Source organism: Ipomoea triloba, chromosome 1, assembly GCF_003576645.1.
Source record: "Ipomoea triloba cultivar NCNSP0323 chromosome 1, ASM357664v1".
Lineage (NCBI taxonomy): Eukaryota > Viridiplantae > Streptophyta > Magnoliopsida > Solanales > Convolvulaceae > Ipomoea > Ipomoea triloba.
The window spans coordinates 7,969,724-7,983,301 of NC_044916.1; the positions used below are offsets into that span (position 1 = coordinate 7,969,724).

The following is a 13,578-nucleotide window of genomic DNA, read 5'->3' on the forward strand; positions in this document are numbered from 1 at the left end:
TTCGTACAATAACATTACAATAAGAACACCAACAATATACTAATAAAATAATAAAAATAATAATAAAAAATGACAAGTTCTCGTTCGTATAATTGTTTGATTGCAACATCAAAAGACAAATGAAAGAGGCACAAACAGGCTCCTCTTCTTCTTTCATTCGTTTTTATAGATAAATATAATAAGCAATACAAAAAATTTCTTGCACAACAATTTTATAAGTATATAATTATTTACCTATTGGACCAAACATTTATATCAAATAATGTCACTTATAGTAATTGTCACAACTTTTTGATTATTCATAAAATTTGGCCAATGTAATAAATATTACCTATAAAATATAATAAAAGAAGAATACTATTTGTTCTACATATTTTCTTATAAATCTTATAGTAAATTATGTATCTTGCAATAAAGTATGGTCTTTTTGAGTTCTATTATTTTGTATTTTGTATTTCTTACTAGTATTTTTTAATACATTTGATGCGTTTAGAAATGATAAGATTTGAACCTAGGCCTATTATGTGAAAATAAAGGACTTTTAATAGGTTATGATGCTTTTATATTGATATATATGATCAAACTCGATCCATTTTTGGACAGAAGGGAAGGAAACGAAAAAAAGAATAATATTATGTGAATTTGATTTAAACAATACCGACAAATTCAGTAAAAAGTAAGCGTTACGTTGTAACTTATGCAAAGGAGCAAAAAACGTAACTATCAAAAAAGCAAGGACCGTGATAACATTGGTCATGATGTGTTTTTCGTGAATGCGTTTAAATGGTACAAATCTAATATTAAACGTAAGAGCTTTCAAAATATGAATATGTGAATCTCACACACTACCACAAATTCAATATAAGTCTAATCTTATGAATAACGACTAGAGATTTTCTCTTAACTTCACATGTTTATACATTTTTTTCAACAATAATTCAACTCATACCGTAGCCTACCATCAAGTTGATACTAATTCTATATAAGAATCCACCAATCCACGTACCAACAACGTTTCTCACTATTTCCCCCGCTGCATATGATCATCACATCACTTCAAATGATATAAGATTTATTATAAAAAGAATTGATATATGTTATCCATAGCTGTACATTGACTGTAAACAACAATAATAATAATAATATGCACCTGTTATTACATTGTTGTGTGTGTGGATATATGATATGGTCAAAGATTACAAAATACTGCATCCAGCCGCAATTTGCGCTACTAGAAAAAGACAACATTTTATTCTAAAATTTCCCTTCCATTATTTTAAAAATACTATTTATATAAAAAATTTTATACTGAACAATTTGAATAATCTTACAACTGTGGAGATATCAAATACAATAATATAAAAAAAAAATTACTGGAAAAAAACCTTTATTTATTAAATAAAAAAAATTATCGATCTCATTACAATTTAATAAGATGAGATAAAAAGACATCTGAATACAATAAACTTGGCTTGATACACATGTCATTGTACATTATTTTTATTTGAGAAAGTAGTGGGGCAGAAAATAGGAAGAAGAATACATAATTAATCATTAATATTTATATATCATCATCTTAGAAGAGTACATATTAGGATGTATACACATGATCATCATAATCCTTCTATGTAATGCAACTTAGAAAGGGGATTCCAGCTATAAACAGCTGAAATATGGGTTAAAACTAAAAATTAGTAAAAGGTAGACTTAAACAAATAGAAAACTTACATTTTTACCCTCCAATTACGCCTGTGATACATGCTTAGTCCATGAGTTATATGCATGATCATCTTTTAAACTTTCAGTTATGGACGAAGTGATGACTTTAGTCCTTAAGAGACTATTTCAATTACCAATATCACTTAATCATGACTAAACTCGTCACTTTGCACATAACTTAGGTTAAAAGATTGTCACACATATAATTCAAGGACTAAGTCTGTATCACGGGTATAACTGGAGGATAAAAATGCAATTTTTCTAAAAAAATTTAACTAATAATAATTACTGCATAACAGAGGAGAGCTCAAAGGACCCATAATCAAGAAGCTCTTCAATCATCTGCTCAATGTGATCATCCTCAAGTGGCTTGATGAACTCTGTTGTGTTTCCCATTTCCAATACTCCCTCTGTCTTCACGGCCCAATCGGCCGCCGGCGACTGAGCCGCCGCAACTTGCGGCGGCATTTTGTCACCAGGCGGCGCAGCGGTGGCGGAGGAAGCGTGAGGCGGTGGGTGCTGAGGCGGCGGTGAGGTTTTGATGATTTGGAGAGAGGCCATGTAGCATTTGTGCAATTTGGCTGTCAAGGTGGCAGAGAGTAGGTTTGAGGAGGATGATAATGGCGCGTTTGGATTGTATGGGAAGTTGGTTTTGGCCCTTGGACCACACATTAGCCTTGCTGCTTCATCATAGGCTCTTGCTGCGTCTTCTGCTGTCTCAAATGTCCCTAGCCAAACTCTTGTTTTCCTGCCCAAAACAACAACCATTTTTAGTCTGATACTAAGTCTCAGAACCCTTTTTTTTTAAAGAATACGGGAGGAGATAAATCACAAGTCGTTCAATTAGTGATCAGTTTTCACCCATGCTCTTGTACATTTCGTGCACAATTTTTTTTGGACTTTGGGTCTCCCAAAGACCCCATGTCTTTAGTGAGAATCAATTCTCACTCTACAACTGAAATAGGACCTTCAGATGACGCTTGAACCATTGAGTCAAACAGTAAGAGCAACAATATATATATATATATATATATATATGAATGAAATTCAAGAAAAAATATTTTGTATTGCTTTAATTAATAGCAATTATTTAATTATTATTGATAAAATAGATAAGTTGAAATGAACTTACGATAATGGATGACGAATTTCAGACACCCAAGAACCCCAATGCCTTTGACGAACGCCTCGATAGCGTTGTTGCGGTCTCGCCATTATTGAATGCTACTTCGATTTTGTACTGAATTCTTCTCTATGTAACCAAATTTTGTTTCTTGAAATGCCTAAGCAGAGGAAGGAGAAGAGAGTGAAGGGGGGTGATGGAGTGGGGATTTCGAGGGGTTTATGTAGTTGGGTTTATTGAAAGAGACATTGTAGGGAGGGGTGGGTGGGTGGGGTTCTTTATTTTTAGTAAAATTAAATTATGTTACTTTTTTACCTTAAAAATCCAAAGACATCTGTTGTGGTCTGTCATCCAAAATGGCAATGGACCCCACAGGAATGGCTTTCAGGCCTCTTGGATCTTCTTTCTGATCTTCCGTTTAACATGATCATTGAAAATTTTTTTTATATAAAAAAAGGAAATAAATATATATGTCCAAAAAGTGTCCAAATTCAATTCACATGATTGTAATCCTACATCCAATACACAAAAATCTCTATATGTTTGTAATCTATTGAATTGAGTTGAATTGCCCTCCATGTGAATAAAGATCATGTTTCAATCAAGGTTTCTGCAATCCTAATAACAAGTAATGATTAATAATAATTTATCAGTGGTTAAATAAATAGAGATAACAAGTAATGATTATAATAATTGATCACTGGTTAAATAAATAGAGAAGTATCAATAGGGGAAAACAGGTCTATCCAGCCTAATTATATTTTTGCAAGTTGGCATTTTAAGGTGCAGTGTAATAATTGAGTTAATATCATCTTGGGTCCTTCGAGTATAATGATTTTGTCACACTTAGTTTTAAATTTTTAAATTGATCACTCGTTGTCTTTCGGTTTTCAAATTGTTACCATCCGTAGTCTAAATTAACTACCCATGGTCCTTCAACTATCAAATTTTAACCAGTCATGGTCCTTCCAAAGTTCCAAGAGGATCACAAGCAACAAGTAAAAAAATGAATGTAGAATGACCATGAGTGGTTAACTTGGACCCCGGATGGTAACAATTCGAAAGTTGAAGGACCACGAGTAATCAATTTGAAAGTTTAGGATTAAACGTGATAAAATCACTATACTCGGAGAACCCATATGTCGCTTACTCTTATAAAAATCTAAAAGTTATATCAAAATCATTAATGATAATGGAATAAAATTGTGTTTGGTGCAGTTGTATTAACTTTCTTGTTCACTTATAAGTTTTTACAAAACAATTATACTCTTGAACAAAATTATACTGCAATTGCCAATTACTATGTAATGTGATGACACTCTTGTTACCATTTTAAGTTGATGGTTATAGGATCGAATCCTGGTAGGGACATTGATTCAAAATCAATTATGATAAAATAAATTGTATATTATGTTTCTTTTTTATATACTCCGTACTTACAAATTCATTTCCAATAATACTAAAAAAAAATCATTTCCAATAAGATATTTCTTCGTTCTTTACTTATGGTGTATATACATTACGGAGTATTTTATTGTCTATATGTGTTTAGGGTTTTATTAATTTTTGTTATTATTACGTATTTATGAGTAATATTAGGAATTTGAAAAGGGTAAATCTCACTTGTTATTAAAAAAAAAAGTATTGTAATTTTAAAACAAGTGTCAGCCAATTAATGCTACACTTGATCTCGCCCAATTAACGTTACACTTGATCTCACCCCATGAGAATCACTATGATTAATATATTTGCTTATTTGCTACTTTTATTTTATTTTATTTATTTATTTATTGGGTTTAGGCTAAGCTTTCTATCTTGTGGTCTATAACTCGAATTGCCTTAAGGAAAAAAAGAAAAAAAAAAAGAAAACCGACTTGCAATCTTGATTGTTATGGTGGACTTCTATTGATAGATATCATATTATTGGGTTTCTTTTGATTAAAAAAAATGGTGATGGGTAGTGCAAATAGTAAAGTATACATATACACATATTCATATGTACCAATATATGGGTGGTTTATAAGTTTATTGGCCATCGTGGTTTGACTCGGTTAGTTTTGAGAAACCTAAATTGGTTTACCTTATTGTGGTCCTTTTTCAGTTTGCGTCACAAAGCAAGATTTACATCGTGCATACCTTCAGGTAATAGCTGCTGGTTTCCCTCGTCACTATATATATATATATATATATATATATATATAGAGTCATGATCAGGTGCGGACGTGCTCTCCCGTGCGGCCGTGCGGTTCACACCACTCAATGTTACGAAATACACCACTCAATGTTAAGAAACACACAACACAAATATGCACTGTGGTGTGTTTCTTAACATTGTGGTGTGTTTCTTAACATTGAGTGGTGTATTTCGTAACATTGAGTGGTGTGTGACCGCACGGCCGCACCTGAAATTATATATATATATATATATATATATATATATATATATTTGCCCAACCGAAGAATAAGAATAAATTAAGGTTATCTATGTTTTTTAAAAAGAAAAAGAACTGATAAAGATATAAACTTTTTTTTTTAAATGTGACATTTATGCAAATAAGTATAAATTTCAAAGAATAAATCATGCGTAATTATTCAAAAAATATGTATTAGGCTTAAAAAGGTTTGTATATAACATTGATGAACTATCCATCCATACTTAAACCAAAACGATACACATTTGGACTGAAACAAATGTGAGTTTTCTTCAAAATGATGATGATTTATCGCAAACTATGCATAATTTTATCTTTTTTTACATATTAAGAAAAATGTCACCACTGCCCTTTTCATTTAAGTTTGCATTGATTTTCCAAAACAATGTTATTTTCGCTGTTCCAAAGTGATTTTTTTTTCCAGATCTATGTTTTTTTTTTTTTCACCAAAGCGATGCTATTTTCTCCAAGAATATATTGTTTTTCTCATAGATGATGCAATGAAAATTCTACATATTTATAAAAATGTTACCGTGTTTTGTGTTTTTGTTTAATTATAGATGATCTCATTCATCTATTGTTTTAAGATGGCTAACCTAGATTTTTTTTTCCTCTTTCATTAGAAACCTTTTCTTACATAATCACAACTCTATATTCTCCGTCCCCTCCATTTTGATCTTCTAATTATATGCCATTTGTCATTTTGGTTCCAAAGTTTAAAAAAATTCCAAATACCACCTTTAATTTTATAAAAATGTTACAATTTCAACCGTCTGGTAGATAAAATTTTCTAAATCTATCAGAAAGTTCTATCAGTAAAAAATAATTAAACAATAAGTGAAATGCTTTAATACCTAAATATATATACATAACACAAAATCCTAAAAGATCGTTATACTCGCTAGGAAACCAAAATTTCAATGTACATTCTTGCAAACTTTGAGCGTTATACTTACAACTTATAAAAGTGAGGAACTAAAATGGCTAATAACATATAATTGGAAACTAAGAAAAGTTTTTTCCCTAGTGTAATTAAATTTTAAACTATTTTCTAAAAATCTATAACCATACTGATTTGAAACAATGTGGTAGAGAAATGATTATGTTGAGGACAAATATATAAAATAATAAATGTGCAACTTCATTATAAATTTAAATTTTTAGTTGAAATATAAAATTATAAGCAGTTCTTAATTCGATTCATTGCGCTGCTCAATATAAAAATATAGTTGATTTCAAGAATGATCATTTAACTATTGAGATTTATCAATTTTTATCTTAACGCTCAATTGAACCATAAATGGTGCCTTTATTATTGAACTTTATCCATTTGAATCGTCGACTTTTAATTTGACCATAAATGATCTATTGACTATTGATTTTGTTCCGATCCAAATTTAATTTAATTCTCTGATCTAATTAAATATCAATTTAGTAAACATTAAATTTGGATACAAGCTAATTTTAATTAAATAATTTAAATACATCACAAATATAATTCAACTATCACATAATTGACACGTCCTATTAAAATTTAGGTAGGACAAGAAGGATGTAGTTCTGCCTGCCTATTAGCCACCCTATGTAAGGGTCTTGTACAAGATTTAGGAGTCAATCTTTTGTGATCGAAGACAAAATAGATAATTATTTTGAAATCATTATTAGAGTGATGATCCAAATCATTTAACCAATTAAAGTATGATATTATCTATTTATTATATCATCACTTCACATTAATTTAAAACTTATAATAAAAATAGCAGAAGTTAGGATCGATATCACAAGGAATAAATTGTTTTGAAAAACTATCTTCCTATGTATAAAAATAATAATTAGATCAATGTTTATTTGTTTCACTTGCAATATATATGATTTTGTTGTGACATAATTGGGGAGGAGTATATATGGCGATCAATAGTTATAGCATGGACCCCTATCCATTTACATATTGAATGTTCACAATTTTAATTGCGAACATTCAATATATAAATTATAAAACTCAGTATGTAAATGGTGTATTTTGAATTTGGGTAAACTTTGCAAGGTAGACATGGGATCCACTGAATAGTTTGCCATATGGGTGATGATGCAACGCCAATCATTATTGTGTGGACCATGGTCCACCCATCTATGTGGACCATACTATCAAATAATGTACATTTAGTATAAAAAATAATGTACATTATATTCAGTAGATGTACATTATTTGTGTACTGAATGTATATTCAGTACACAAATAATGTACATTTAGTATATTAAAAATGTATTTTTTGTTATGGTCCACACAATAATTTGCCGATGCCACATAACCCTTGTGCGGAGATATGGAGGGCTACATCACCTTTCCCAATCAAAGGCATTTAATTCCATGAATCTTTCATTGTCATGCAATTTAATATGGGTTTTTGTTTGGACTCAGATTGTAAATACATTTGCAACTACCATTGTTGCAGAAAATGGATACACAGTCATATGCCAGGTTAGTAAGGATCGAGGAGGACACAAGCTATTGTCTCATATATATTTTGGAAAAAAAATATTGCCCCATCATCTATAGTATAAAGCCCACATGGCTAAAAGCCAAACCCCATGTTGTTGTGCAGGATTTTGAATAGAAAGGACAAGCTATAACTCCTTTCAAGCTTCTTGTAATAAATTTGATGTGGACCAACATTTCTACAATTTAATTTGTGGTTTATACCCATGTCTATGTAGTTGGATTCACATCCATTCATCTTAGGATATGATCGTTTATTTAAATTGATCAATGTTTCAAATTTAAATATTATTTATTTTATATGCATCATTTTGGTTAAAAATATTATCATACAATTTGTAGCGCTACTTAGATTCTATTTAGTATGACGGGTTAAAGTTGTTGAGGTTACCGTATATAGATCTAGTCCAACATAACGATTGATTTGATGCTCGAACTTATCAGGTAACTTATGTTACCCAGCCCAGTATTCAAAAAAAAAAAATGTTACCCAGCCCAAATAGCTTGACTAGCCAAAGTTGTGATAAAATAGCTTTACTTGAGATACACTATTGTTATATGAATCATTATTACATTATAAGGTGAACCACTGACATATATGCTTATTTTAAGTGTAGATCAAACATGAAAGAATACAAAATGTTTGTGCTCAGGTATATTCCACATCCAGAATGAGAAACCAAGACTTTATTCTGTTAATAACAGCCATAGCACACAGTTTCTCGTTGTTTCATCCAAGCTGCAACTCATCATCGCTAAAAGATACCATCACCACACACCAAATGTTAGAATCTAAGATTATATCGAGATTACTCAATTCGACTGTAATATACATGAGTCAAATCATATATACTAAAAGATTAAATCCAATTAATTAGTTAATCTAACTCATGTTTCTTACTTAGTGTTAATTTATTATTAAAAAAAAAAAGTAAATACATTTTAGCTAAAAAGTATTACTCAGGTGAAACACTTTCACACAAGACCTACTCATGATAGAGGAGATGCTATTCTTGATGGTCAAAGAAGTATCTAGAGTATGATTTAATGATATCAATAGAAAAGATGATGGAAGATGTTTTGGAAGTCCAAGAATTTGATACCCAATTGAAGCATGTGTTCTATTTCAATTAAAAGTTTAAGTTGACAGTTGAATTACACATTTATGTTTATATATTATATATGGTCAACAATAAGTATAGTGTAATATTTTTTAAACCATCAATAAAAAGTATTACATTTTAGTTTAAAAGTATTACATATTTTAAGAGCATATTGCATAAGACTTTTTCTTTTTATGAATAATATATGCCTTTTACTTATTAAATTTTTTTAATCATCACTTAGTATAATTTAAATTATTACATTTGTACATCTGACTACATCTCAATATTATAAAATTAATTTTTTATGTGATAAAATAACATCTCTTTTATTTCATGCATATATATATTTTATATAATCAACATGGTTATTATATAAATGTTTGATATTAATTCGATAAATTTAAAAAGTCCTAATATACTTTTTGTGTATAATAGTCACAAAACACATGACATGCTTGTGTTTTTTCACCAAATTTTAAAAGTTTGGATATAATTATTAGAAAGTACACATGTTTATAGTTACCATATTATGTGTCTATAGTTAACATGTTATGTGCCTTTAATTTATTTTCAAGCACATAAATAGTTAACTGTATGTACAAAATATATCAATTGCAAACACATAATTTTTGAACCAGGATCCACAATGTAAGATGAACCATGGATCATGGTATAACAATTGTGTATTTAGATACCAAATTAAAAGATGTGTGACATTACTTATCAACTAAAATTTTAAATTTATATTTATATTTATGTTTATATTTTTTTATAAAGCTTCCCAATTAAGAAATAATAAAGTGGAGACCGATTCGATGAATTGGATGTGTTGATTGTGAAGACTAGAGAATATATGGTTAGTTGGGTGTTTGAAGCACGTGAGGAAGCATAGTTGAAGTACGTGATCATGTGATATTCAGTCAGCGGATGTTTTTTTGACCAATATATTGTTTGGTAGTTAACAAGCCTCGTAACGAATAGTATTACGCAATGGGGACACAACCATAGGATGGAAGTATGTAGTGTTGTGTTCATCCATGTTCTTCATTTTAATTTTGTCCTTTTTTCTAGACTTTCATTATTTCAAGACGTTACATATATCTCATTTGTGTGATTGTGACTTCCACATGCCGAGTAGTAATTTCTTCCATGCTAAAATTTTGAATTAATACCTTTAACATGGCGTTTGGTTGGGAGGAGGGAATTATGGGAAAAAAGAATTGTAATTCGGTGGAATTACAATTCAATGAATAAAGTAGGAATTGAAATTATAGTGTTTGGTATGCAGAAATATAAGTACAGGGAATTGAAAGGTAATTAAGAAGCGATAAAATGACTAAAATGCCCTTATATTGTGGTAGATGTTGTAATAATAATAATAATAATAATAATAATAATAATTCATTCAAATAATAATAATAATAATAATTCTTTCAAAATAATAATAATAATAATAATACTTTCAAATTAAAAAAAAAAAAAGACAAAGAATATGGGAGGAAGGGCAAAATTGTCTTTATACCACCAAATTGCCCCTCATCTCCACCAAATTGCAATTCATGGGGGCTACCCCATGAATTGCAATTCATCATTTGGAGGGAAGGAATTGCAATTCTCTCCAACCAAACACTATAGTTTGGGAATTCACTGAATTGCAATTCACTCCAAACTACATCCAACCAAACATGCCATAATGGTCTTTCAAGTATTGTGCGACTACCAACAAACGTTCTCTAAATATAAATTAAAATGACCAGCAAAAGTTTTTTGAGTATCAACAAGTGACTAACAAATATCCTTCAAGTATAAAAAGATGGCCACATGTGGTCTTTCGTTAGCAAAGACATGAAAGTGGTGTTACATTTATGACTTTCATTGGGTATCTTTCAATTTAACGTCACTTTCACACATGTGCTAACCGATCGAAAGACTACCGGTGGTCACTTTTTGATACTCGGAGAACATTTGATGGTCATTTTATACTCGAAGGACGTTTGCTAGTAATAGAACAATAGTAGAAAAACCATTGGAGGTATTAATTCTAAAATTTTCTTCCCCACAAAAAATAAAATGTTTCATCCTAACCTACACATTCCGTCTAACAGAACGATGTAAGGGTAAATTACTATAACTTAGTGGCCTCTTTGGTAGGATGACTACTGTCTGTAATTGTCTAACATTGTACATTTGTTTTCATTATTATAATATTGTGTATTTATTGCTTCTTTTATATTCTTAAAAATTAATTTCATTTGTGTTACCCAAGAGTACAGAGAGTAAGAGTAGAATGTTGTCACATGTTTAACGATAGTCGTTCAAACTGCCCACCAATATGTTTCACATCAGTTCATCAACTTATCAAGTGTGTTGTTAGTGATTTCGTAACAATACTCATACTAATCGAAAATATAATTGCATTGTGAAATGTAAACAATATTTGAAGCAATAATTTTGTTGTGTTTTATAACTGCCACAATGATTCATGGCATTTTAGAACTACCACAATTGTTGTCTAATCAACTACATACATGAGAGTTCTTCTTTAATTTAATTAGAATTTGAGAACCTACTACGTACTCTTTAGGGGGTGTATTCAATCATGACTTTCATAGAATTTTAAAGACTTTTCTGAACTTTAAAAGTTTGGAGGTATTCAATTCAAACTTTTAGAGAGTATTTAAAAGTCATGCGGTATTCAATCAAGATTTTTAAAGAATTTTTAAAAGTTATGTGGTATTCAATTAAAACTTTTAAAGAATATTTAAAAGTCATGTGGTATTCAAAAAGTTATGAATTTGTAAGGACTTTTTAATTTTAGAACTTCGGTAGACTTTTATATACTTTTCCTTCTCAAATATAAATAGTTGAAATCCAACCCCCAACCCCAAGATTTCAAAATTTTCTTTCAGAAGGTTTTTTTTTTTCTCTCTCTCTATTTAAACTCTATTGTTTTCTCCTTATTTAAAATTTTAAACTTTATAAACCTTATACCTAAATTCAATAAATTATTTTTTCTTCATTATCCTATATTTTCTACATACCTAAACTCTACCAATTTTTTTCTCTCCTAAACTTTACAATCTTCCTCTAAAAATTCAAAATAATATTATTTTTATTTCATTGTTGCTTGTATATTTTGATTTTTTTTTCTATGAACTTTTTATCCCTAACTTCTAAACATTTTCTCCTAAATACATGAACAGAGTAAATTTTTTTTATCTATTACCGTCAACTTTTACTATATGTTTCATAATATTCATATGTTTATTCGTAATATATTTTTTCTTTTTTCTTTTTAACAACATGCTATTACGAATAGTGAACTATTGTTCGCAATAGCAATTTGAGGCTACAAAGAGAAACACATTGTTGTTTTTAGCAGTCCCATATTGTTATTGCAAATAATAGATCTTTTCTTGATACCTAGTAGTATATCAAATATAATTTTTATATATATTATTAATTTTTTGTATTTTATGCAACTAGTAATTATATATATTATTAATTTTTTGTATTTTATGCAACTAGTAATTATATATATTTTTAAAATATTAATTTCTCAAGAAAAAGTAATTATATTTTTTTTTAAAATATTAATTTCTCAAGAAAAAGTAATTATATTTTTATTTAAAATATTAATTTCTCAAGAAAAAGTAATTATATTTTTAAATAAAATATTAATTTCTCAAGAAAAAGTAATTATATTTTTAAATATTTTATTTGAATAATTCTATAACTATAAATTTTAGTGTTTAATATTGTTATGATAATTCTATAACTATAAATTTTAGTGTTTAATATTGTTATGAATTGCTTATGAAAGTTTGTAAGGATGTATTCAATTTAGAATTTTAATGCCTTTTTGTAGACTTTTTAAAATAAAAAAGTTGATAAAAGTTTATGCAAGTTTTTTATACAGACTTTTATAGAGTTTTACAAAGTTTTAAAAAATTTAGAACGACTCTATGAAAGTCAATAAAAGTTTATTAAAATCTATCATTTTAAAAGTTTTTAAAAATCTACAAAAGTCATGATTGAATACACCCCCCTTAGTCCTCTTCAAGGTTAGTGACACTCTTTTTGGGATATACTGCAACATGACCTCTATAGTATGCTTATGCTATGTGAGCAATACAACATCTTTTAAGTTTGGGAAAATGGTCAAATACACCCTCAAACTTTTGCTAAGGAGTCAATTAGGCCCTTGAACATTTAAAGGTTGCAATTAAATCCACAAACATTGTATTTTAGAGCAACTAAATCCACTGACTTGTTGGTGACTTGTGATTACAGGTCAATTATATTTCCGGCAATCCTACGGCGAACATCCGGCCAAACTTTAGCACTTAGGTCAAATTTAGTCACGGGTTGCTGCCGAAGAATTCCGGTCGACGGAGATTGGCAATCTCTTGTCGACGGAGAAGCCATCTCCGTCGACTGGAATGGCGACCAAACTGGTCGCCATCTCCGTCGACTGGAGGTGGCGACCAACTGGTCGCCACCTCCAGTCGACGGAGAAAGTTTCTCCGTCGACTGGAGATGGCGACCAGCGCCATCTCCGTCAACGGAGATGGTTTTTCCATCGACTGGAGATGGCGACCCATCTCCAGTCGATGGAGTTGGTCGCCATCTCCACTGGTCGCCATCTCTAGTTGACGGAGATGGCGACCAGTTTCGTAGCCCATGGTAGCCATCTCCGGT

The 13,578-nt window shown here is 30.0% G+C and overlaps 1 protein-coding gene across 1 annotated transcript; it reads right to left on the reverse strand.

Moving 5' to 3' along the window:
* Positions 1–1,540: 1,540 nt before the first annotated feature.
* On the reverse strand, positions 1,541–3,028 carry LOC115997198 (ethylene-responsive transcription factor ERF003-like). The gene is made up of 2 exons (XM_031236709.1): positions 2,852–3,028; positions 1,541–2,467 (listed from the first exon to the last, which is right to left on the reverse strand). The coding sequence occupies exons 1-2, from the start codon at positions 2,932–2,934 to the stop codon at positions 2,005–2,007; spliced, it is 546 nt and encodes a 181-aa protein (XP_031092569.1). The 5' UTR covers positions 2,935–3,028; the 3' UTR covers positions 1,541–2,004.
* Between the last annotated feature and the right edge of the window lie 10,550 nt (positions 3,029–13,578).